Source organism: Vulpes vulpes, chromosome X, assembly GCF_048418805.1.
Source record: "Vulpes vulpes isolate BD-2025 chromosome X, VulVul3, whole genome shotgun sequence".
In the NCBI taxonomy this organism is placed as follows: Eukaryota; Metazoa; Chordata; class Mammalia; order Carnivora; family Canidae; genus Vulpes; species Vulpes vulpes.
Genome location: NC_132796.1, coordinates 81,623,173 through 81,649,772, shown reverse-complemented (window position 1 = coordinate 81,649,772; position 26,600 = coordinate 81,623,173). Strand labels below are relative to the sequence as shown.

Here is a 26,600-nt window from a genome sequence, read left to right as displayed (position 1 = left end):
TCATTAGGAACCAGAGTAATTTGTCCCCACTGCCTTGGGTATACCAATGGCTCTATTCCAGTGACACTCCCGAACAATCTGGTAAACTCACAGAAAATGTCTGTTGATAAACCACAGGTGGTTGCTCCAGATTATTGCTCCAAAATTCATTTTTCTCTGTGTTTATGCAGGGAATATATTTGGATGTGAGTGGGAGGAAAAGAGTTATTAGCATCATATATCGATTGGATGGGGAGGGGAGACAAATAGTGCCATGCGTGGGGCCTGTTGTATAAATGCATGCTTGATGCTTACTTTGGTGGCTTTATTTGGGTATTAGGAGAAAAAAGCAAAAAGTTTTATGAATGCCCACTGTACCTCTCATCTTGTGCACTTGTTTCTTTCAGTATAATGGTTCTCGTCCAAGGGAAGAATGGGAAATGTGGCACCCGACTCTGATTGCAGAAGCACTCTTTGCAATATCCAACATTTTAAGTTCGTTGCGCCTCATATCCCTGTTCACAGCCAACTCCCACTTAGGGCCTCTGCAGATCTCTTTGGGGCGCATGCTGCTCGATATCCTCAAATTCCTCTTTATCTACTGCCTGGTACTGCTAGCTTTTGCCAACGGATTGAACCAGCTATACTTTTATTATGAGACCAGAGCAATCGATGAGCCAAACAACTGCAAGGGAATCCGATGTGAGAAACAGAATAATGCCTTCTCCACGTAAGACCCTCTCTCTCTCTTTTGCCTTTTTCTGCTTTCTCTTTCTTTGCTCTATTGTAATCCACAACTTCGTCACTGTTTCTTGGCAGTGCACACAAAACTCACTTATGGATCAACCCAAAGGGTCTGAAGTGGAGGGAGGTCCTTTGCTCACTATAGAAGACTAAGAGAGGAAACAATTAGGTGAGGGAGGAAAGAGACAAGCACACAAATGGGCTCCCAGGAACTCATCTATAGAGTTAATTCTGAATGGTTTTGGTAGCTTCTCATATTTTTAGAGGAATTTGTGGGAAGGTGTCTTTTGCTGTGTTAAGGAGGTGACTTTTGAGCCCCCACCTAAGGATGGAGGCTGGTTGCCAGGGGAATCAACCATGTGACTGAAAGGTTGAAACATTCAGTCCCACCCTCAACCACCAGGGAGGGGAGAGGAGCTGAACATTAAGTTTAATCTCCAATGGCCAATGGGTCTAATCAATCATGACTATGCAATGAAGTCTCCACATAAATCCAAAAGGATAGGTTTTGGAGAGCTTCCAGAATGATGAACACATGGAGATTTGGGGACAATGGTGAGCCTGGAGAAAGCATGGAAGATCTGCACCTTTCCTCCATACTTTGTTCTATGCATCTCTTCCATATGGCTGTTCCTGAGTTATAGCCTTCTATGATAAACCAATAATCTAGTAAGTGAAATGTTTCTCTGAGTTCTGTAAGCTACTCTAGGAAATTAATTTAACCCAAAGAGAAGGTTGTGGGAAGCCCTCATCTATAACCCATCAGTCAGAACAGGTAACAACCTGAACTTTCAACTAACATCTTAAGTGGGGGAAAGGGAGTAGTCTTCTGGGGACAGAGCCCTTGATCAACAGAATCTAACACTATCTCCCTGTAGTGTCAGAATTGGGTTGAATTACAGGACACCCAGCTGGTGTTGGAGAATTGGTGGTGTTGGGGAAAATCCTCCCCGTATCTACATGTTGGGTTCAGAAGCCGTTAGTTGGCATCAGAAAAATGGAATTTGCTGAAAGAGCCCTGACTCATGGAAACTTGCGGTTTAGGAAGAGAAAGGAGAGGAGGGCAGGGGATGATGAACCTTTGATCCCTGGGTGTCTACCCACAGTATGCAACTGCAGCTGCACTGTGATCCATTACTAAAAGTAAAAATTAACAACGGAATTTAGAAATGGTAGTGTTGGGGGTGAATATTTTTCTTCTACCCTTCAAAGGTTCTTCCAGCTGGTCTAAGAATTAAATTGACGAGAGACAGATTAAGAGGAGAAAATCAAATTTAATTTCATATGTATGGGAACCCCACATATATGAAAGGTTCAAAGACAGAAAAGTAAAATGAGGTATATATGCCAACCTGAGCTAAGGAATGGGCTATAGCCCTGGGGCTTCAAAGGGTAATTCACAGAACAAGAAAAGCAGATGTTTGGCAATTAGGTGTTTGCCCTGCCATACAGATGGGTCACTTAAATAAAATTTGTCTCTGGTAAAAACTCTCATTTGGAGAAAATTTTCCAATTTGAATTCTTCTAGGTAGTTAAAGGAGGGGCAAAAATTTCTCCTGAGCCCTCTGGGTCTTGATTGCCTTCAGTTCAAAGCAATTCACATGCCAAAATGGCATACTTTGCGGAGCTTTATTCTGAACCACTTTAGTAGTAAACCCAACTCTTGAGGAGTTAGCTCATTGGATATATAAGGAAATGCAAAATAATAAGAACTATGCTAAATACACAATCCCTTGGTTATTATCCATAATAGCTAAAATGAAAGTAAAAAGAAAGTGCCGGGTTGGGCCTTGATGCTAAACCAAGCTCAGATTTGGGTCAGTCTGAATTTGGGCCACTAGACTCAAAGCCACCCCCCAAGGTAAAAATTGTACAGGGATAACAGAAGGTCCCTCTCAGACCTCTGATCACCAAGAAGGTAGTCAATGTGAGGGAGGGCAAAATCAAGAAATTATTGAAACCAGAGAGTATAATGTAAAAAGAATTGTTTTCATTTTGTGCATCAGTGTCATCAGCTTCCTGAAGAACCATTACTAAAGCAGATTATGAGAGTAACTAATTTAGGAGCTGTGTCTCTGGTCTTGAATACTGTGGAGTGGATGGTAATAATTCGGTTAATACAAGACCCATGGCTCATGACTGAACAATCACAGATGACTATATGTGATCCATATACACAGGAGGTTACTCCTAAGGGAATGACCAACCAGTTAACTGGATAAAAGCCACTGTAGGGTCTGTTTAACCTGGGCGGGGGGACATGTCAATTTCACATATCAATGCCAAGTGGAATACCCCAGAGGAAACTACTGACATGCTTCATATGCAAGCTACATGGAACTGGCTTTAAGATGACTGAGATATTTGCCTGCTGAATATGGCCATTACCTAGGTCATGGGGTTAGCGGGCCTCCTTCATACAGCCCACCCCATATAACCTTACTGCTCCAAAACCAAAAAATACTCTGGGAAGCCTTTGCCAATTTGAAGTCTCAGCTTTCTCTCATGGATATTAATGAAAACATTAGGCTAATTAACAATAGAATAGGAAGAGGCCACAAAGGTGGAAGCTTTTAAACAGTTATTAAGGAATAAGGTGAATAAAGCTAATCTTGAAAGGAGCAAAACAAAGAGGAAACAGAGGAGTCCCAGGACTCATCCCACAGGATGGAAATCTTTAAATGGTTGTTAAGAAAAGAGATGAATAAAACAGACATTGATCAGGTTAAAGTAAAGATTTTAATACAGCACTGTCAAAGGTTGGGAAGACCAAAGGGACCCCCGTGCTGGTCCCCCAACATTAAAGGGCCCCAAACAAGTATACTCTATTTATCCTAGTTTGGAGAACTTTAAACAGCCAGCAGGCAAAAATTATGATGAGAAACCTGACCAGCAATCATTTGGGGCAGTGTTTGGGCAGATTAATGAAATTAAAGATTAACAAAAAAGCCAGGGTTCCTTGGCTCAAACTCTGTCTGGGGACCCAATGCCTTCTGCACAAGAGTGGGTAAAATGGCCAGAGGGTGGAAAAGAGACTTTTCCAGGACTCATGAATACAGAAATCCTCATAACTGTGGTATCAAAACCCATTGGTGATGCCCTGACTCAGACCACAATTAGATTGAGAAAATACAAAAATGAAAGGGTAGGGATGCCTGGCTAGGTCAGTTGATACAGCATGTGACTCTTGATCTCAATGTCATGAGCTCAGGCCCCATGTTGGGTGTAGAGCTTACTTAAAAAGAAATAATAAACTAAAAATGTAAGAGTTGATACAATCATGAAAGGTAGAATGCTTGAGCAGGCTTTATTTTTTTTAATTTTTATTTATTTATGATAGTCACACAGAGAGAGAGGGGGGCAGAGACAAAGGCAGAGGGAGAAGCAGGCTCCATGCACCGGGAGCCCGACGTGGGATTTGATCCCGGGTCTCCAGGATCACACCCTGGGCCAAAGGCAAGCGCCAAACCGCTGCACCACCCAGGGATCCCTGAGCAGGCTTTATGTAAAAATATTTTGTCTCCTTTACCTAAACATTTTTATGGGAATGGATATTATAGTCTGGCTGGGGAAAACTTCCCCTACCTGGTATTATAAAACTATCAGTGAAATCCTATTAGAAGGGCACCTGGGTGTCTCTATGGTTCAGCATCTGCCTTTGGCTCAGGTCAGGATCCTGGTGTCCCAGGATCGGGTCCTGCATCAGGCTCCCCACAGGGAGCCTGCTTCTATCTTGGGCTATGTCTCTGCCTCTCTCTGTGTGTCTCTCATGAAGAAATAAATAAACACTTTAAAAAAAAGAAATCCTAATAGAGACTAGAGGTAGAATCAAAAGAGTCGATAGAATTAAGGTAAAAGTTTGTAGGAAAACTGGTATGTTTGAGTAGCCTTTATGTAAAGTTGGTTGCATCTGTTTTATCCAATTGCATTGTGGGGATGGACATTATATCTGATTGAAGAGTGTCTCTCCTACCTAGTATTGTAAGACAGAAGGTATGCAAATCCACCCTTCAAGCAATGTTAATTGGGCATGCTTCATAAGAACCAGTAAGATTGCCTGAGTCCACACAGTGTGGAATAGAAGTTGGAGTGCTCATAGGGACAAATTCTCCATGCCATAGCCCTAAGTAGAGCATAGACTGGGCTTACAATAAAAGCCTGTGAGCACCTCCCATTGAAAACTGCACCCCCTTTCATAGGAGTAAGCTAGAGAGGGGATAGGCTGAAGGCAAAATTAGAATCAGTTCACCTTCTGGGATTAACGTAAGGTTTCAAGTGGGCCAAAGGGCATCTAGCACTGATGAGAAATGTCTCCTTTTCCCACTTGGGACCCAAGGAGACAACTCATGAGACTGTCCATTAGTCCACTGCCTTCAGACACATGGAATTCCTTTTTTTTTTAAGATTTTACTTATTTATTCATGAGAGAGGGAGAGAGAGAGAGGCAGAGACACAGGCAGAGGGAGAAGCAGGCTCCCTGCAGGGAGCCTGATGTGGGACTCAATCCCAGGACTCCAGGATCACGCCCTGGGGCCAAAGGCAGGTGCTAAACCGCTGAGCCACCCAGGTGTCCCCACATGGAATTCCTGTACCTTGTCTTTGTAAACTCAACATCTACTACTCTAGGACCTTCAAGCCTCCAAAATGGCTTTTATTTTCTGACAAACTACCATTAGGGGAAACAAACAAGAAGAAAATAAGCACAGGAAAGGAAATTTGTTAGAATCCAAGAGAGGTCCTGGGCTTACCCTAGACTCAATGACCTACAACTTGTCCATTTCAATCCTCTAATTCTGGATAGTGCCACTCATCCCTGGTATTCACAGCACTGACCCCAAGGTCATGAGAGGGTTTGAGTCATTAAACTAAGGTACATTTTTTCCCCCTTAGCCCTATAAGTGAAGGCAGTTCAGTGAATTCAGACATTCTAGAAATGTGTTCAATAACAAAGGCTAGGGGAAAAAGAGTTTCTGCTCATCCTCATGTTGTACCAATAGAGAGGAGGGGAAAAAACCAGTGCTAGGTAGTCTACCCCTATTATTTGTTTTAGCAGCATTTCCTAAAATGGGTTACAAATAAACACAGTTCACAGGGATGTTTAAGAGACATAAAGACAGGATCTATGATCCAACGACTTTTGGAAATGCTAGGACAAATTTTAAAAGATTTCTTCACTGAAGGCCTTCTCAGAGATGTTTCACTGTGAATCCATGATGTAGGGAGAAGTTACACAAAATGCATTGGCCAGGATGACGTACCAATGAACAGAGTTTGAAAATTTTTGGCTCACTCGATTGCCCATTTTACAGCACCCACCCCCTGCACTAGGTCCCACTCCCTGCCTCTCTTCCCAGAACTCAGGAAAAAATATTGGAAATAAAGGAAATAAGACTCATGTGAGAGGAAAAAGAAGCCAAGTGGGTTGATGAGAAGGTAGTGGGGTTTTTTGGTTAAGCCAACCACACAACTGGTTACCTTGCTAGTGCCTCTTGACTAGGCCCTGCTACCTCTCCTGCATTACTCTAGAGGCAGAATTCATATCAACCTGTTTTCAGGATAAAGAGTAAAATCTGTAGTAGCTTGAGCACCAGGAGACTGCATTTGTTCACATGAAAGTGTTCAACAGAACTGAACACCTGAATACGAGGTGCTTTCCAGGAGGCCAGGTCCCCTGCCAGTTATCCTTTCATGTAAACTCTGCTGAAGAAGTTTATGAAATGCCTTCCTGCAAGTTTGTATAGTCATTATTAACACCTCTGTTGCCAACTAACATTTTGTTCCCATCACTTGCCCAGCAGGGACAATTAATTGACAAGAATGGGTACCTGGTGTACACAAAATTATACCTTGGGGTGTCAGGTATAAAGAAAGTTGTTACCTCAACTTTTCCTCTAAGTGTTGATTTTTTTCCCCCATAGAGGTCTGACTCAGCTTTATGTTTTCTCTTAAATACCTCAACTGAAGCATTTATTAAGACCTGCTAAAACACACCCCTTTGGGTCAGAATATCAGAAAACCTCAACTTTTAAGAGAAAGAAAAAGCAAGCTCATTTATATACCTGACATCAACTATGCCATCAGCTTATTGTCATCCTTTTCCTTCCGATTCTCCAGAGATGCCATTGCTATTCTTTGGCTTTAAAAAAAAAGATATTTTTCCTAGGTGCACAGTTCAGGAGGACCTCATTGTCCTTGCTGACAACCATAGGACAGTACTATTGCACGTTTTAAGTCTAGTAGTCTACCCTGGGCACACCTGGCCTTCATTTACTATTGAGAGAAGCAATTGGGAATGCATTAGCATTCTGCAGGCATGGGACTTGTGAGAGAAAATAGTGGAAGTGGCAAGAAGCTAACTTGTGTCTTATGTCTGTTTCTGAGGTCCCAGCTCTCGATTCCAGATGCCTCCTGAATGCACATGTCTGTGTCACAGGCCTCTCAAACACAAAATGTTCACAACTAAATTCCATTATCTCCATATCCCCACCCCAAACCTATTTCCCCTTCAATTCCTCATCTTATTAAGTGACACCAGCCAGAACCATAGGAGTCATCTATGACTCTTACCCTCTTTTTCATGTCCAGTCTCTCACCTAGCCCTGCCAGTTGTACTTCCCAAATATTTCTTGAATTCAGCCTCTACATGAGCACACACACACACACACACACACACACACAGAGAGAGAGAGAGAGAGAGAGAGAGAGAGAAATGCTGGTCTCCCTGCTCTAGTCTTCTCTCTTTCCAAAAATTTCCCACCTGCCTCACAGAAGTTTCTTTCTAAATACCAGTCTCATCTTGTTACCACCCAGCTTCATGCCTGCCAGATATTGGAATCATCTCCAGTGTAAAATCCGCTTCTTTACCATAGCACACAGGGTGTTGGTAAGCTGGACCGACGTCTCCAGCCTCTCACTCCTCTTCCCCATAGGCAACATCTTGTTCTTCCCAACTACAGGAGAGCATCTTGGCCCTATGGGCCTTGACACATCCCACACCATTCCCTCTGCCTGCTTGGAATGCCCATCTCCACCTGGCCAGCCTAGCAAACTCTCACCCATCTTTCAAGCCTCTGCTGAAAAATTACCTGCTCTTTTAAGTCTCTTCCTACCCATTCTAACTCTACTCTGTTACAGGCTCCTTCTGTGTTTGTTTGCATGACATTCTAAGCACATCTCCATGACAATATAACTTGTTGTATGTTAGTCATTGTTGTCTCTTTCACCCACCAGACAGAGATCCCTCCACTTTAGTAAGCCTTGCACCTACCACAGAGGCCTAAGACATAATGATGTTCGACATGCCCATCCTGTCCTCTATTCTAGAATACTTACTTCTGCACTGTCCCCCTCATATGGCTGAAGTATCTGGCCATACTGAAGATCTGAGAATCATATATTACAACACATGCAAAGCATTTAGCACAGTGTCACTCTGCTGATCCACTTTTAGCTTGCTGTCAGAGAAAATCCTTGGCATTTCTCCTACATCCCTCATCCTGAATTTGGGCACTTGGCCCAAGAGCAAAGCTCTACATTGATCCCTATTAAATTTCATCTCGTTAGTTCCAGCCCATTGCTTCATGCTGTTGAAATCTTTCTGAATCTTGATCCTGTCATCCCATCTATTAACTATCCATCCCAGTCTGTGTCATCTGAAAAATCTTAGAAGCTTGACATCTATTCTTATCCAAAGCATTGATAAAAATGTCAGACAGGCTTGATATTCACTGGGTGGAATATTGGGCAGCTATTAAAATGATAACACGGAAATATTCTATATAGACACAAAAAGCACCATACCCGAAATGTGTAATTCTTAAAAACACAAAAATTAGGGATGCCTGGGTGGCTCAGTGGTTGAGCATCTGCCTTTGGCTCAGGGTATGATCCTGGGTCCGGGGATCAAGTCCCACATCGGGCTCCCTGCAAGGAACCTGCTTCTCCCTCTCCCTATGTCTCTGTGTCTCTCATGAATAAATAAACAAAATATTTTAAAAACACAAAAATTATATACACTATGATTGCAAATATGTAACTAGATTTGCATATGGATGGCAATCTGTAAAGACAATAAAGAAATGTAAAGGTTGGGCAGCCTGGGTGGCTCAGTGGTTTAGCGCCACCTTCAGCCCGGGGTGTGATCCTGAAGACCCGGGATCCAGTCCCACATCGGGCTTCCTGCATGGAGCCTGCTTCTCCCTCTGCCTGTGTGTCTGCCTCTCTCTCTGTGTCTCTCATGAATAAATAAATAAAATCTTTTAAAAAAAATGTAAAGGTTAACAATAATCATAAAAGTATCTAATATTTACTGAGTTAGGTCTAGGCACCAGGACAAAATGAACTATACATGAATTAAATCATTTAATCCTCACAACCATGCTATGAGGTAGGCATTATTATTATTATTACCCATTTTACAGATAGGGACATTAGGGTACAAAGCAGTTACCCAGGCTGCCTCCAATCACATAGATGGTAAATGTCAGAGTCAGGATTTCAATGCAGACATATAACCTGTAGGCTGTGCTTTTATCCAGGGATGTAGGTATATAACCAGTTTTATAAAGCTACATAAAATTTGTTGTGTAAAGTTGCAAGCATCATGAATACATGCAAAAATATTGGACAGAGCCATGACCTAGCAGGTCACTTGGGACCTCCTTATAGACTAACTCCATTCATTTGTGGCTATTCCCACTTAATCAGTGGTGATTTCTCTACCCAGCATTCAGCCTATATTTTCCCAGCTTAGTTACATGAATACAACAAACTCAGTCTCTATCAAAGGTTCTTTATGTTCTGGCCAGATTATTAAAGATTGTTATCGTCTCCTGCTTTTTCCCCTATTTTAAGTGCATAGCCTTCCTGCTCCTCTTATCACAGGATGGTACCAATTATCTATACTTTACTTAGGTGTGTGCTTCTCCCATCATCTTTAACAGATTTATTCAATGAGGGATGCCTGGATGGCTCAGCGGTTGAGCGTCTGCCTTTGACTCAGGTCATGATCCCAGGGTTTGGGATTGAGTCCCACGTCAGGCTCCCTGCATGAGCCTGCTTCTCCCTCTGCCTGTGTCTCTGCTCTCTCTCTCTCTCTCTCTCTCTCTCTCTCTCTCTCTGTCTCTCATGAATAAATAAATAAAATCTTTAAAAAAAACCAGATTTATTCAACGAACATGTATTCAGCAACTGCTACATGCCAGCCAATGAGGATACTAAGATGGCACCCTTATCCTTAAGAGGTTCATTGTCTAATGAAGAACATGAGTAAATAATTAGAATAGCTGCCATTTTTAATGCTTATGCCAAACACTGTGCTGAGTGCGTTATATGCAGTATCTTATGTAATAGAGAAAAGTGGCTAGTTAAGCATGTGGGCTCCAGGATCAGAAGAGTCTGGTGCAAATCCTGCTTTTGCCACTCTCTCCCAGTGTGACCACTGGGTGCTTTAGTATTTCATCTGAAAAAAAAAATAAGTGTAACTATTTCACAGGATTATTCTGAGAATCCAACATTACAGGACTTGCAAAGCACTTAGCATAGTGCCTGGCACATAATAAGAACACAATAAATGTTAGCAATTAGTATTTATCCTTCCAATAAACTATTTTAGAGATGAGGAAACCTGACGTTTAAAGGCTATTTAAGTTTTCCAAAGTCAAATGGTTAATAAGGGGAGGAGTCTAAAGTTGGCCACTCTCTTTTACTGTTTCAGAGTGCGATACATATGTTTATAGAATCAGGCTAAGGTGCTATGGGAGAACAAAAGAGGAGCATCTAACCCAACCTTTTAGGGAAGGAGGCAGGGAAGGAATAAACAAGAGGTGGGCAGAGAAGGAGATGGGATGAAAGTGGAGGTTAGAAGTTGAGAGCATGGCAGGAGCATTCCACCCAGAGTTAGAAGCTTATGAAATGCGTGATGGAATAAGAAATTGCAAGTCCAGGAAACTGCAGAATGGCCCTGTGAAATACAGGATGACATTACTGCTTTTACCCGATGAGACTTTCTATTCCAGTTTACACTCCAATTCTTCACTTGTCTGAATTAAGTCCAGAGGGGTAAGCCCTCTCCATAGTCCTTCTACCTTTATAAGATGAACTCTTTATCTCATAGGTGAGACTTTCAGAAAGTGTCCAGAGGACTATAGTTCCTATCTTTATTCCACTGTGCCTCTCTTAGCTTTGTGATCTATTTGTGAATGGCTCTCAACATGCTCAAGTTTTCTCCTAACCAGCTGGGACAGATTTGTCTTTCATATATTTAATATCAAGTCTTCTTCAATCTTTGTAGCCTCACTTTGTGCCCCTTCTTGAGCTAGCAAGTTCCCTATGTTTGTTTACTCTCTGCTAAATAAAAATGGATTATTTTCTTTAAAATAATATCCTTTAAAACTAAAAAGATATTCTTTTGGCATTAGGATTCTGGGGTTTGGTCAACATCCCTTTCCATCCCTGTGATCTGTGATGATTTTATTATGGACCTGGCCACCAGGTCTATAATGCCCTAGAGAGCGGCCCTTTTCCTGTAAATTCAGCTGAGCCTAGAAGCCACAGGGCTTCCTACTGATGTATTACTAGAATGCTCTTATCTGCCCCATATGTCAGTCACCCATTTAACCTGGGTGTGCCTTTCAACAAGCCAGCTTCTCCTAGTGGCCAGGCCATATTCTGACATTTTGTGTGCCATATTGAAGGCATTCTCAGTATGAGTTATGAAAACTGAGGAGCAATCTTTCCACCTTTTTTCCCCCTCTCTTGTACAATTATACATATAGGATCTCCCTGACTAGAATATCACCACAGTTGAGGGAAGATTTTAAATGCCTAGACTTTCACTTTTAGGGAATCTTTCTATTAGTCATTGGAACAGCTAGTAAGCTCTACACTCAAGCATTAACCGTTGCAATTTTCATTATTTATGAGGATGGGGGTGGAGGAGTGTAACATCCTCGATTGGAAAAACAACCAATGAAGGGAGACCTTGCCAACATATCACTTGTCCTGGTTTGTGGCCTTGTTATCTGTCATGCAATGAACAAATCCTTACTGAATGTTTTCTATATTCGAGGTCATTCCATTCCTATTTGCTGCAGCTCCTTTCTGTTTTTCTGAACCACATTTGCCTTGGCTTCTGCTCTTCAGCTATTGCCTAGCTGCTTGTGCCACTACTGGCCTCCCACCTGCCCTGATTTCAAGCGTACACTACCACGCCCTGGTTGTGCCCTCTTGGTAGAACCAGACTCCTGAGCACCATATCTCTCCCAGTTTTGACTTTCTTCCTGGCTCTGTAATGCACTGTATTGCCTAGCCCTGACTTTTAGACTCTCCTGGAGGGACACCTGGATGGCTCAGTGGTTAAGCTCTGCCTTTGGCCCAAGGTGTGATCCTGGAGTTCAGAGATCGAGTCCCACATCGGGCTCCCTGAGGGGAGCCTGCTTCTCTCTCTCCCTTTGCCTATGTCTCTGCCTCTCTCTGTGTCTCTCATGAATAAATAAATAGAAAAAAAAGACTCTCCTGGAAATTCAGATCCTGTGTTAAGTCTGACTTGCCATATTCTGGTTCTTGTGCCCTGGCCTCTGAACTCCAGGCTCTCATCTGACTTTTGATTCTCAAATGCTTCACCAACCAGCACTTATTTTCATCACACGAAAAGCAAATTTCTTCCTTCTAGGCTAGCTCACAAGCAATGTGTTGCTGGAAAAATCATGGAAGTTACCTATGATGTTGAAAGAGCCATGTGCATGTTGCCTAGGCAGCCTTGAAGGGGGCGCTGTGAGAGTCAGGCCAGTGCAGACAGAACACAACCTTCATCAAAATGACTAACCCCACTGTGCATCCTACTGGTTGTGTCAATGGGACTGGAGTCTTCTAGACCTGAATCCATTGATAACAATAATAGTTCATATGTATTCATTCATTTATTCAACAAGTATTATTGAGTAGTTATCATGTACCAGGTACATAGTAGCTGTATGTCCCTGCCCTCATAGAGCTTACATACTAGTGGGGATGGACAGAAAATGAATATTTAAACAAAAAAATTACTTCATATAATTTTAGGGAGTTTTAAATGCTACAAAGAAAATTAAATGAGACAATAAGGTAAAAGAAAATTGGTGGAGCCACTTTTGGTAGAGTGACTGAGGAAAGCTTCTCTGAGGAAGTGAGATTTGAGCTGAGACTGCAGTGATGTTAAGGAGACAGTCATTCAAAGGTCTGGGGAAAGACCAATCCCAGAGAGAGGGAAGCTTTAAAACATTACCCCACATACCCCCTAAATGAACCCAAGAACAAATCTCTAAACCTCTCAAAATATATTGCACTTTAGGGGCACCTGGGTGGCTCAGCAGTTGAGCATCTGCTCTGGGCTCAGGGCATGATCCTGAGGTCCCAGGATCGAGTCCTGCATCAGGCTCCCTGCAGGGAACCTGCTTCTCCCTCTGCCTATGTCTCTGCCTCTCTGTGTCTCTTATGAGTAAAGAGATAAAAAAGACTTTATATATATATATTACACTAAAAACAACATATTTTGGATGTGCCTGCCAGGCTCATTCAGTTGGGCATCCCACTCTTGATTTTGGCTCAGGTCATGATCCCAGAGTCATGAGATTGAGCCCCACATTGGGCTCTGCACTCAGCAGAGAGTCTGCTTTTCTCACTTTCTCTCTCTTTCTCTCTCTCTCTCTCTCTCTCTCTCTCCTTCTGCCCCTCCCCCTGCTCACTCTTTCTCTAAAAATATATACATAAATAAATCTTTAAAAAATAAAAAGAACGTATTTTGAGCAATTGAAAAGGAGCATCTAATCTTAAAGTAGCATTACTTATGTTCTGCCCCTCATCCATGTGCTTGAGAAATAGTTGATTTCTGCCACCCAGAGCTGGCTGCCTTTTATTGCTACCTACACAGATTTCTGAATATAAGGCCAAAGAAACCCTAGACACTGAAAACGTATCATTGCAAAGTTGCATATTTGGAGACTAGGAGAGGAAACATAATTTATGGAGCAGTCTAATAAAATAATGCAGTGGTCTGAGGAGGTGAGGTGGAATTGTATTTGTTTTTTTAATGATTTTATTTATTTATTCAAAGAGACACAGAGAGAGAGAGAGAGAGGCAGAGGCACAGGCAGAGGGAGAAGCAAGCAGGGAGCCTGATGTGGGACTCAGGATCAAACCCCGGGCTGCAGGCGGTGCTAAACCGCTGCGCCACCGGGGCTGCCCTGGAATTGTATTTGAATTCTGGCTCAGCACTTAGAGCTGAGTGACCTCTGAATCTTTGCTTCCTCAGCTGTAACAATAAAGGTTTTACAAGAATAATAACGATCATGTATGGAAAAGTGCTTAACATGTTTATATATAGTAAGTTCTCAGTAATTGTTAGTTAACATATCATTTAAAATAATCTACACAACATGTTAATTCAAGGATCCCTAAACTCACCCACTGAGCTTAGCACTATGCTGGGCCCTGTCAGAACCACAAAAGAAGTATCAGAAATGTAACTTGTTCACATTCACTCAGCAAGCAAATGACAGAGTTGAGATCTTAACCTAGAACAATCTAACCCAAGCACCATATTCTTAACTACTCATTTACTGCCTTTATGTAATTAGAAAGGTGATAAATCATATGGTCTCAAGATGAAAGAGAAAGTTTGGCAAAGGAAGGAACCCTTCAAATAAGTCTTAGAAAAGTATAGGCTTTCTGTAGACAAAGAAGAGAAGGAAGATATTCCAGGTGGAAGAGAAAAGCCTAAGATACAGAAGCAGCAACAAACAAATTAACCCACTTGATTGGGCTGGGTAGGGAAAGAGACCAAAATATGTGACATCACCAGTCTCCCTGTTGGGATGGAAATCTGACAGGCCCCTTATTTAAGCAGATCCATCCACATTTTCTCTCTTTTCCTTACCTTTCCTAAAGAACTAACTAACCTGTTCTTTGACCTCTTTCAGGCTCTTTGAAACCCTCCAGTCACTCTTCTGGTCTGTATTCGGCCTTTTAAATCTCTATGTTACCAATGTGAAAGCCAGACACGAGTTCACAGAGTTTGTGGGAGCTACCATGTTTGGGACATACAACGTCATCTCCCTAGTAGTGCTGCTGAACATGCTGATTGCCATGATGAACAACTCCTACCAGCTTATTGCTGTGAGTAGCTTTGCTTTACAGGGGTGATTACTTGACTTCAGGAGTGGTCACACTGGCCTGGAGCCCACTGGAAGCTCAATGAAGCAGTGTGTTTGCATTGAGTATTTTACATTAGTTTTCCCACTTGTTAGAGTGAATTATTTCTTTCAAAGGCAACTTGGTTTGCACTCTTAGTCCACTGAATCTCAGTAATCTTGAAGAGGAGGTTTTAGTTAATAAGACTTTCTGGTAGCCTGTTAAATAATATGTTTAAAACTGTGAGTCCACTTTCTTGCCTTAGAAAGAATTCGGAAGGTGTGAGCACAGTTTGGCTATAACTTGTCACCCCACTAATCTCCAGGGTGGATTGAGTGGTTCTCTAGGTAAGGAGGGTCTATATCTCCTTCTTCACTGCAAACATGTCCTTCACAAAACTGAGCATTCCATTGCCAAAGACAACTTTCTCGGAGAATGACTATTTTTTCATCAAGGATATATGAGGGACACCTGGGTGGCTCAGTGGTTAAGTGTCTGCCTTCGGCTCAGGGTGTGATCCTGGAGTTCCAGGATCGAGTCCCACACCGGGCTCCCTGCATGAGTCTGCTTCTCCCTCTGCCTATGTCTCTGCCTCTCTGTCTCTCATAATTAATTAATTAATTAATTAATTAATTAATTAATTTTTTAAAGAAAGAATATATGAGAAATTGCACTCCACTGTGAGACATGCTTAAGTAGAGTCAATCACTGAATCTTTTCTTGACCATCATGCTATAATTTGGATCAGCAGTAAATGAGAAATGGTAAAGGTATAGGATATGAGAATGGTCCAGGCCCTGCTCTGGTTTTTGATGCCAAAATAAATATCTAATCTTAGCTTATTTTCTTATGATCTACCTATCATATTTTAAAATGGAGTATTAGGAGTTTTGACTATCTGAACTCTATCTGAGTTCCTGTTTAGTTGGGTATCAGTGGCTTTGGATGTTTAGTTCATAATAAGATGCTAGACCACTTCCATGGGTCTATCTGTTGCTGTAAGTTTTTGATATAACACAGAAGACAGATGAAAAGACCCGACTCTTGTCTTCCTTCATAGATGCTATTTCTCAGATTTGATCTACCACTGAGGAATCATTTAGCTTACAGAAAAACAGCTTAAGTTATTGGTTATATGAATATAAGTATACTGGGACGCCTGAGTGGCTCAATGATTGAGCATCTATCTGCCCTTGGCTCAGGACGTGATCCCGGGGTCTGGGATCGAGCCCACATCAGCTCCCTGGGGGGATCCTGCTTCTCCCTTTGCCTGTATCTGTCTCTGCCTCTCTCTCTCTCTCTCTCTCTCTCTGCGTTTCTCATGAATAAATACATACATACGTATATACATAAATATACACACATATTTTTACATACATATATATATACACACATATTGTCCATATTTCATAAATATTACTGGTGATAGTGACCATCTGTGATCCATTTCTATTAAGGACGAGGACCAAAGCGGAATGGGTTTATGTTGCAGCAGGAGACTTTTGAGCTTTCTATTTGGAAAAATTTCCTAACCATAGATAGCAATGAAATATATTCCCCTAGGTGGGTTTGTAGAATTTCTCTCACTGGACAGTTTAAAGAAATTAGAACGTAAAAATATCCATTAGGATGGGTTAGGTCTTAGGTGCCTCAGGGGGGACATATAGTGAAAAAATATATTAGGGACTCTAGTTCTAGTCCTGTCATTTATAACTGTGATCTTGAGTAACTTACTTTCCCTTTGTTGGCTTGAGTTTCTTCCAAAAAGAGGGTTAAAATGGTCTTTATTGAGATATAATTGACATATAGCATTCAGTAAGCTTAAGGTGTACAACGTGATGATTTGATACACATATATATTGCAAAATGTTTATCATAATAAGGTTAGTTAACGCATCCATCACCTCACATAAATGACCTTTTTTTGGGGGGGAGAGAACATTTAAGATAGCAACTTTCAAGTATATGCTATAACACTGTTAACACTGTTAACTAGAGTCACCATGCTGGGCCTTATGTTCCTAGAACTTACTCAACTTCTTTTTTTTTTTTTTTTTTGAACTTACTCAACTTCTAACTGTAAATTTGTACCCTTTGACTAACATTCCCCATTTCCCCCAACTCTGAGCTCGTGGCAGCTACCATTCTACTCTCTGTCTGAGTTTGCGTTTTTGATTCCACATGTAACTGAGATCAGCCAATATTGGTCTTCTTCTGCCCGATTTATTTGTCTTAGCATAATGCCCTCCATTTTCATCCATCCAGGAAAACCTTCTTTCTCATGGCTGAATAATATTCTGTTGTCCATATATATACCATATTTTCTTTATCCATTTGTCTGTCAAGGGACAGTTAGGTTGTTTCTATGTCTGGTCTATTCTGAACAATGCCACAGTAGGCATGGGAGTGCAGATATTTTTTTCAAGATAGTAGTTGCATCTTCTTTGGATATACACCCAAAAGTAGGATTGCTGAAGCATCCTTCATGGCACTTCTATTTTTAATTGTTTTGAGGACCCTCCATACTGTTTTCCATAGCAGCTGCACCAATTTCCATTCCCACCAATAGTGCACCTTGGTTTCCTTTTCTTCACATTTGCACTACAATTGCTACCTCTTATCTTTTTGATAATAGCCATTCTAACAGCTGTGACATGATAGCTCATGCTGGTTTTGACTTCCATTTCCCTCATGATTACCTATGCTGAGCAATTTTTCATGCACCTGTTGGCCATTTGTATGTCTGATACAGTGATCTTTAAAATCCCTGTCAGGGGATCCCTGGGTGGTGCAGCGGTTTAGCGCCTGCCTTTGGCCCAGGGCGCGATCCTGGAGACCTGGGATCGAATCCCACGTCGGACTCCCGGTGCATGGAGCCTGCTTCTCCCTCTGCCTGTGTCTCTGCTCTCTCTCTCTCTCTCTCTCTCTCTCTCTCTCTCTCTGTGTGTGTGTGTGACTATCATAAATAAAAAAATAAAAAAATAAAGTTTAAAAAAAATAAATAAATAAATAAAATAAAATAAAATCCCTGTCAGCTCTGACATCCTGTGAGTCTGGGTGTCTAGATGAACAGGCCAAGCTCACAAGGCCCCTTCTAGCCCTGAAATGCTGTCCATCTGCTGCTTTTGAAATGGAATAGCATTCAATTTTATACTTTTCTCTCTCTCTTAATAGTTCAAACCCAACCAGACCAAGAACTCTGGAATGATCTATGCTTACTACAAGTCTGTCTGTATAAAGGGGACAGGCCTAAAATCCCAGGGGGTTATTTTTCCACCCCTATGCCTAGCATTTCCTTACCCTGCCAAAGATGGCAATATTCATGCCGAGGCACTTGTCATTTTCTCCCTGGGTGTCTTGCAGCTGATTGCCCCTAATGGCAGTGGAAAAGAAATAGATTTTCTTGTCACCTAATACAGGGCTGTGGTGTCTCCCACTGAGCTCAGTGACATTTTGCTAGGAAGGGTGGAAATAGTCAACTCCTGCTCTCTTGTCACCACCCACTGGTAGCAAGTTGTGTTTTAATGCCACCTACTGTTGTACCTGAAGAAAACACCTTAGCTTGAAGAGAAAGCTTGGGGGTGGAGCGGTGAGGGTTTGCTGGAAGATGGCCTGAATAGGGTCTACACCATCCCATACCTATGGACTCATGGCCAACCACTCTGAATGCCATCTCCTACTTTGGGATCTTCTGGTAATGTGTCTGTATCATTTGGAACTGGATCCAGTGAGATCCTGATATTGGGCAATCTGATTCCAATAATATCTGGATCTGAGCAGTAAAAACCAGCAAGTAGATTTTATTCCACTTGCAACATCTCCACTTCAGTAGTCAATGCAGTTTTTAGAAGGCCCTGATATATCAGGAGGAAATGCTATAGCAAGGGAAGCCACTGAAGACAAATCTCTCCTACTTCAAAAGGTAACAACAGGCTGACTCAGTCTAAGTGGAGACTCAGTTGTTGACATGCTTTACTGGGGATGTGTTTAAGTGTACATTCTAGGACAGAGCTCAGGAACAGAAGGTAATAGGAATCCCTTGAAGGGTCAACCTCTTTCTCGATGCTCTGTGCAGGATGCAGAGCTGCTGGTGGAGTAGATATGTGGCTCTTGAGAAATTCATATTTCTGTGCCAGAGGAAGCACCACTGCAGTCACAGATAGTCAGTTTTAAGATATGGGGAAGCAAGGATCACTCCAGGCCTGTGCTCTGTGGTCCCAGCCAGCATCATCAAGTGAAGCTGGCCATATTTTATATTAATATTGTTTGTGATTAGCATTGATTTACTCTTCTTCCTTTATCCTTTTATCTTTCCCAAGCTGCTTATTTCTCTCTGTGACACTTCTTCCAACACATCCACCTTGTTGCTGCTGTTCCTCATATATATGTCTAGTTCCATCAAGTGAAGCTGCCCTTGATACCATTTTAATCAAATTCACCTTTATGAAAACAGTAGGTGGGAGGGACAGACCAGCTCCACAAAAACCCACTTACCTTAGGCCCTATTCCTACCTCCAACTCACCTACAAGGGGCATCTCTTTTGCCTGAGACTGATCCTTACAAAACATGAAACTTCTAATGATCTGTGTGATATAGCCTCGTTTGGCAAGTTACTAAGAACCCTCAGCTTCTCTGGCTTCTGAGGAGTGTTCACTATAAAGTCGAGATTAAGTAAATAGCACTTGCCTCACTGAGCCACATCTGCTGCAAGACTTGGGGAGAGCCCAAATACATAGAATTGATTAGCTCCCTTGGGGTGGCAGCATTTGGAGGCTCAGATAATGGATGAACTCTCCAACTGCAAAAGACAGTTATGCCCATGAAGACATTCATCAAAACAATCCCAGCACTACAAAGACAGTAAACAAGGCTGGAAGGGGCCACTGCATACCCAGGAGTTCCAAGGGGGGCAAGTGGTCTTCCTGCCCACACCCAGTCACTCAGAGACAACCTCAGATTTCCAAAGCACAGAGAAGACAACAACTCACACACCACACTATGATTTGTAACCCACTAGCCAGGCAGATAACCAACTGCTAAACACTGGTATGGCACCTAGTTGTGAAGACTGAAATTGAAATATCTCTCTCTCTCTCTCTGTGTGTGTGACTATCATAAATAAAAAAATAAAAAAAATAAAGTTTTTTAAAAATAAATAAATAAATAAATAAAATAAAATAAAATCCCTCCATACCAGTTGGTAAATAGCTGCCACTCCAGCTGTCTCTCTTGGATGCCCATGGATGACTTCACAATCCAGCAGGTGAAAGTTGATGCCTGGAATAGCAGGTATTTTCCATGCCTCTGTTCCAATGCTGTCTCTGGCATACACTCTGATGGGTCGGTTTCTAAAACAGTCTGAATGTCATAGTCATCATGGCAGGCAGAACACTAAAATGCTCCCCTAAGATTTCCTGCCCTAATCGTCAGGACTGTGAAGATGATGAGATGGCACAATTGTGATTATGTTGCATACATGGCAGGAGAGTTTTACATATGTAATTAAGGTCACTAATCAGGGAGATTATCCAGATAGGCCTAATCTAATCATGTCAGTCCTTTAAAAGTAGAATTTTCTCCAGCTGGTAACAAAAGAAGACGTCAGAGATTCAAAGCATGAGGTGGATTTGCTGTGCCATTGCTTGATGATGGAGGGAAGCATGTGGTAAGAAATTCAGGTGGTCTCTAGGAAATGAGCACAGCCCCCAGCTGACAGCCTATAAAGAAGTGGGGACCTTAGTACTACAACCACGAGGAAATGAATTCCATCAACAACATAAATGAACTTGGAAGCATATTCTTCTCCAGATCCTCTAGATAAGAGCTAAGCCACACCGACACTCTGATTTCAGCCTCGGGAAGGCCACTGTGAGTGGAGTGGAGTACACAAATCAGAGAGAAGTAGGAGATGATGTCAGAAAGGTAATGAGGGTCAATAAGAGGTTGTGTCAGGCCCGAGAGACCTTTGTAAAGACTTTGGTCTCTACTCTGAGTGAAATTGGGAGCCATGCGAGGGTTTTGGAGGTACATGATCTGACTTGCAATTTAATAAGAATATGCTGATTGAGGAGCACCTGGGTATCTGCCTTTGGCTCAGGTCCTGATCCCAGGGTTCTGGGATCGAGTCCCATGTCAGGCTCCTTGCTCAACAGGGAGCCTGCTTCTTCCTCTCCTTCTGTCCCTCCCCCTGTTCGTGCTCTCTCTGTCTCAAATAAAGAAATAAAATCTTTTTTAAAAAAAGAGTATGCTGATTGAAAAAAGACAGAAGTGTTGCACCAGCCAAGACCAGTTATGAGATCATTGCATTAACCAAAAATAAGAGCTGATCGTGGCTTAGAATAGCGTGGTCATGATGGGCACGATGAGAAATGGTCAGATTCTAGGTATATTTCAAAGCTACATCCAATTCTTATGGATCAGATGTGGAGTACGAGCAAAAGAGAGGAGTCCAGGATGATACCAAGACTCTGGGCCTGAGTAACTGGCAGGGTGGAGTGTTCCCTTACTGAGAGGCAGAAGTGTGGTAAAGGAGGAGGCTTAACATGGAAGACAGAGATCCAGAATTAAGTTTTAGACATACTGAGTTGGAAATGCCTGTTAGACATCTGAATGGAGATGTCAGGTAGGCAGTGGTCTACAGGTCTAGCAGAGAGGTCCAAGCTGCAGACAGAGATTTGGGAGTCACTAGCATGTGCATGGTATTGAAAGCCATGGGATTCGGTGAGATCACTAAGGGAGTGAGTATGGATACAAAAGAGAAGAGGTCCAAAAGTGAGGCATTCTAATGCATAGAGGTTGGAAAGACAGGACAGATCGCCCAAGGAGATTAAGAACAACCAGAGAGGTAGGAGAAAAATAAGGATAGCGCACTATATTATAATACTGTATTATCCCCAGGATACGGATAACATCATATGCTAAAGAGTGGTAGATCTGGGATTTGAATTGAGGTAGTCTGACCCCAGCATTCTTGAACTGCTACCCTATCACACAGACCTTGAGACCAGGAAGCACCTGGACTGCACTTTCACTGCTAAGTCCCCAGCACACCTTTTCTCCTTCCCTAGCTACATCACAATTCTGAACCACCAATCTCCTTGACCTACCAACTCCAATGACTAAAGGTTCCATTAGCATAGGAACCTCAAACACTTTATCAACACACCTGTATCCCTCTCTTAACTCTCAAGAATGGCTTCATCAGGAAACAGAAGAAAACATAAACCTTGCCAGCTTTCAGTCCCGTAAAGCAATCTGAACTATGGAAGCTATAATAAGTCTAAGGAAGAGTAGAGCCTCTTTCCAGGTGAAGGAGCTTCTTGATTCAACCTATAGAAATGTTATGATATTGGAGCAGAGCCATTTCAAATTTTAATAACTGTCTCTTTCCTTTGGGATACCCTCAAGCAATCTAGATATTAATTTTTCTCATTGTAGCTTGTGCTTTTCCCTACTGCCAAACCATTCCCTGGAATCCCATCTGGGATTGCTACATCTCACTAACAAGAAAGCAAACATTCAGAACCACAGAGGACATTTTAATAGTGCCCCCACTTTGGGTAACGTGGGACCTATGCAAACCTGCTAGTAATCCCCTATCAGTGAACAACCTACATTTCCTGGTAGGTTCTGAGAAATACACGAGGGCTTGGTGCTGTAAGTGATATGAAGGTAAAGACACAGTTAATGGGTTTAGGGGGCTTAAAGTCTACTTCAGAGGGAGAAGTCAGACATGAGTAAAATAGCAATAGTATTATCACAATAGATAATAACAGTGATTATAGAGAGAATGGGCGTAGAAGTCAGACTGCCTGGATTTGAGATCTGGACTGCCATTTAGTGTGCTTTGGGGCAACTTGACCTCTTTCTGCCTCATATGACTTCTCTGTACAATAAGGATGATAATTAGGCTTTTTATCTGCTGACTCTCTGATCCATCCTCTGTCCATTTCCTACACTGCTCTGTATCAAGGGAACTATATTCCCCACCATCTGCCGCCCTTTGGCTTCTTAGGTTTAACCAACCCAAAGATAAGAAGAAAGAAGAAGCTCATATATCTCTTCTGCACCCCAAGCCCCCTTTTTGTGGTACTTCCAAACAGCAGCTGTATTTCCCATGGGACTCACCTCCAGCTACCACAGGCATCCCAAGCCTCCTTGGCCCTAATTTTTGCAAGGCATCCCCATCTTGGCTCTAGGTCTCACCAGATAGCCCCAGTCTCTGGGCCCTGGTAACACCACTCACCACCTCCCAGTTGTCCCTCGAACTCTAGGGAGAAGAGCAGCTTCCTGTTGTTGCTGAATTGACAACTCTCTGAGTTGTCTCACTGTCCCGTTTGGCTCCTTATTGACATCCTAATCCCTATTTGAAATTTTCTGCTTAAAAGACCTAGAGAGATTTCCATTTGTCTGGCTATACCCCATCTCTCGGTACCTCTCTGATTAAGTTATTGGTGGGGTTGATTTAGGACAGGCAGACAGGGCTGAGACCTGAAGGTCAAATCAGAATAAACAGAAAAGTGGGGATAGCTTTCAGATCTCATTTCTGGGAGGGAAGTAGTATGCCAGTAAGGATCGGTCTGGTGTTGATCGAAGGCAATCAGGGTGTAGGAGCTGGCCTCATTCTTTTCTGCCTTCTATTCTTTGATATCCCATGAAAGTATCCTCAAATGGGAATAATGTCCTCCCTGCGCCAACAGGGAGTATGCCCCAGCAATGAAAAAGAAGCACGTAGGCAAATCATATCTCTAGGAGCTGGATGACAAAGTTCAGAGCCTGGAGCACCTGGGTGGCTCAGTGATTGAGCATCTGCCTTTGACTCAGGGCGTGATCCGGGGTCCTGGGATGGAGTCTCACATCAAGCTCCCCCTAGGGAGCCTGCTTCTCCCTCTGCCTATATCTCTGCCTCTCTGTGTGTGTGTCTCTCATGAATAAATAAATACAATCTTAAAAAAAAACCCAAAGTTCAGAGCCTACCTTTATAATAATAATTTTAAAAGATGGGGGTCTGCTCTTGTGGCCTTTTCATATCTCCATTCTGAGTCTTTATACTGCTGTCTCCATTGCTTAGCATAGTACCCTGGGCTAACTGCCTTGCCTGACTAATAAGCATGCAATGAATATCTAACATAAACAGTCTTTATTAATGTTATAAACAGGCACTCATCTGTTTCCAATTTATTATCATAACTGCTATCAATGATAACTACCATTTATTGAGCATTTATTATATTCCAGACACTATACAAAGCACTCTTCCTACATATTTTCTCATTAAATTTTTACAACTTTATGAGGCAGGTACTATTATAAATTCAATTTTATAGGTGAGGAAACTGAGGCACAGAGCTCAAAGTGACTTTTCCAAGGGGACACTCTTAATAATGGCACTGGCAGGTGTGTGTAACCCAAAGTAATCATCTTTCCTGCCTGCATTCCAACCCCTGCAAGACTCAAATGAACACACCCTACCCCCTCACTTCCCCTCCCCTCCCCCAACATTGGAATCCCTCAGCGTTTTCTTTCCACTTGGTTTACTGACGGTCTCCTGACTTCTAGCCAGAGGGATATCCTCTAAGGGTCTTTTCCTTGGTTCTAGAGACTACGGGCCTTCCATTTACCTCAGCTGAGATTCTCTGCCCCCTACCCCTAACACACACACACACACACACACACACACACACACACGGTGGCTCTTTTTCTCCTTCATTGTGCCTGTGAGCACTTCAAACTTCCAGTTTCTTCTCAGCTCTGCCCTGAATACTGCCAGCCTCCTCAATGAACAATCACACAATCCACCTGAGATAATCACACCCACAGAGGGTAAAAAGTTCAATGCTGGCAAGCTCACTGGCTTGACAAGAATTCCTCATTCAACTTACACATCCTGCCTTAGGACTTCTCATGCTGTCCTTCCCAGAGGGCTCTTGCAGGCCAAAAGCCTCTCTTGAAAGTATATTCCCACAAGCAAGTAGACTACCTATCCACCCTCCAGGTTCAGGGAAGTTTCGAGAGAGGAGCATATCCTCTGCTAACACTGCAGGGGGAGCCAAAGGCAGACTTTTCAGACCTCTGCCTCTTGCTTGGGCCAGGCCTGCCCCCTGCTGGTCTAACACAGAACTGGATTTCTCGAGCCCTTGGCATCAAGGCCCGTTCATGGTTTTGTCAGCCAGCAGTCCTGAGAGCCGCAGCTGCTGAGGATGAGAGCTCTCCACCTCAAAATGCTGAGGGCGTCCTTTGGCAGGTCTCTGTTGAGCGGCAGGCTGTGCTTCCAACAGCAGCAGCAGCCTCTAATGCCTGCTGTGACCTGGTAATGATTTTGGTCACTGACAAATATGCAAGGGGGACCGGAAGAAGACAATGAAGGGAAATGGCTTTCCTTCCTCCGCCCCACCCCGTCTCGCTGGGCCAAAAGGCAATCAACAGGGCAGATGGCTGCACTGCTCCTCTGCATCCCAGATTCTCCTGTCCTGGATGTTCATCAAGAACATCACTAGTTGTCATGGTGACTCTATCCCGAGTGACTCAAACAAAACAAGACCAAGTATGCAAATGACAGGAAGAGCTTAATGCCCAAAGCATCCCTCTGTTTACCTGCTGAGTGGTGGCGTTTACTACTTCACCCATTCATTTGACAATAAATATCCCTTGGACGAGATATGATAAATCAAGAGATAAATAAAGGAAGGATAAATTAAATAGACGAATACATTTAACAAATATTTATTGAGAGATTGCAACATACTACACTATGTTCCTGTCACTGGGGATACAATAGGTGGCAGATGAATAGGACAGACCCCTGCTCTCACGGGGTCTACATTCATGGAGCATTTTTACATGTCACAATTTGCATTTCATTTTTTACTTGAAGACTGCCCTTAACCTTTTCAGGGTCATGGACTGCTTTGATCATCTGTTGACCATGGACAGGAAAAATGCACAGATGAGCATACATGATCCAACTTGGCAGAAAAATCTCAGAGGGTTCACAAACATCCTCCCACTCCTCCAGAAATCCCTCACCTTAAGACCTGTCCTCAGCATGTGAATCTGTTTTAAGCTGTTAGGAGGCCACTGTCTCAGGGTAAATGAGTCCGGTCCCTTCCTGAGATCAGGTGTGCATACAGGGCCAAGCAAGTGAGAAAGACCATGAGGGAACTGTACCTTCCCCAGAGGACTGGGGAGGAGACAATAACAAGGAAAAGGGATTAGAGGCACAGAAGAACAATGTCACCATCATCATGACTTTGCACAGGATCAGGTCTGTGGCAACAGTCACCAAGCCAAAGGTGCCTTCAGCCACTCTATAAAATCACAACTATCAATGGACAATCTGTGTTCATAAAAATTACTTGACTGTGTTTGTATTTCATTTTTTAAAGAGATTTTATTGATTTGTTTGGGGGAGAGAGGGAGAGGGAGCACAAGCAGGGAGAGCAGCAGGGAGAGGGAGAAGCAGGCTCCCCGCTGAGCAGGGAGCCCAACACAGTGTGTGATCCCAGGACCCTGGGATCATGACCCAAGCCAAAGGCAGGTGCCTTGCCACCCAGGTGCCCTGTGTTTGTATTTCAAATTATTTCAGATCTGAGACTCGGGAAGAACCGTTCCTCGTGGAAGACCTGGCCTCCCTCTGGACTGGTCTCTGAATGTCCTTTTCATAGGCTACAAATCATATTTGTGGACAAGTCAAATGCCCACGGTCCAAAAG

The 26,600-nt window shown here is 42.7% G+C and overlaps 1 protein-coding gene across 6 annotated transcripts in view; it reads left to right on the top strand.

Annotated features, from left to right (window-relative positions):
- The window catches only part of TRPC5 (transient receptor potential cation channel subfamily C member 5), a 289,744-nt gene that overhangs the window by 243,117 nt on the left and 20,027 nt on the right, over nt 1-26,600 (top strand). For all 6 annotated transcript variants that reach the window (XM_072743340.1, XM_072743343.1, XM_072743338.1 and 3 more), the window contains 2 exons: nt 387-709; nt 14,679-14,874. In XM_072743340.1, the coding sequence (XP_072599441.1) occupies nt 387-709; nt 14,679-14,874 (519 nt within the window). The remainder of the gene's footprint in view (nt 1-386; nt 710-14,678; nt 14,875-26,600) is intronic.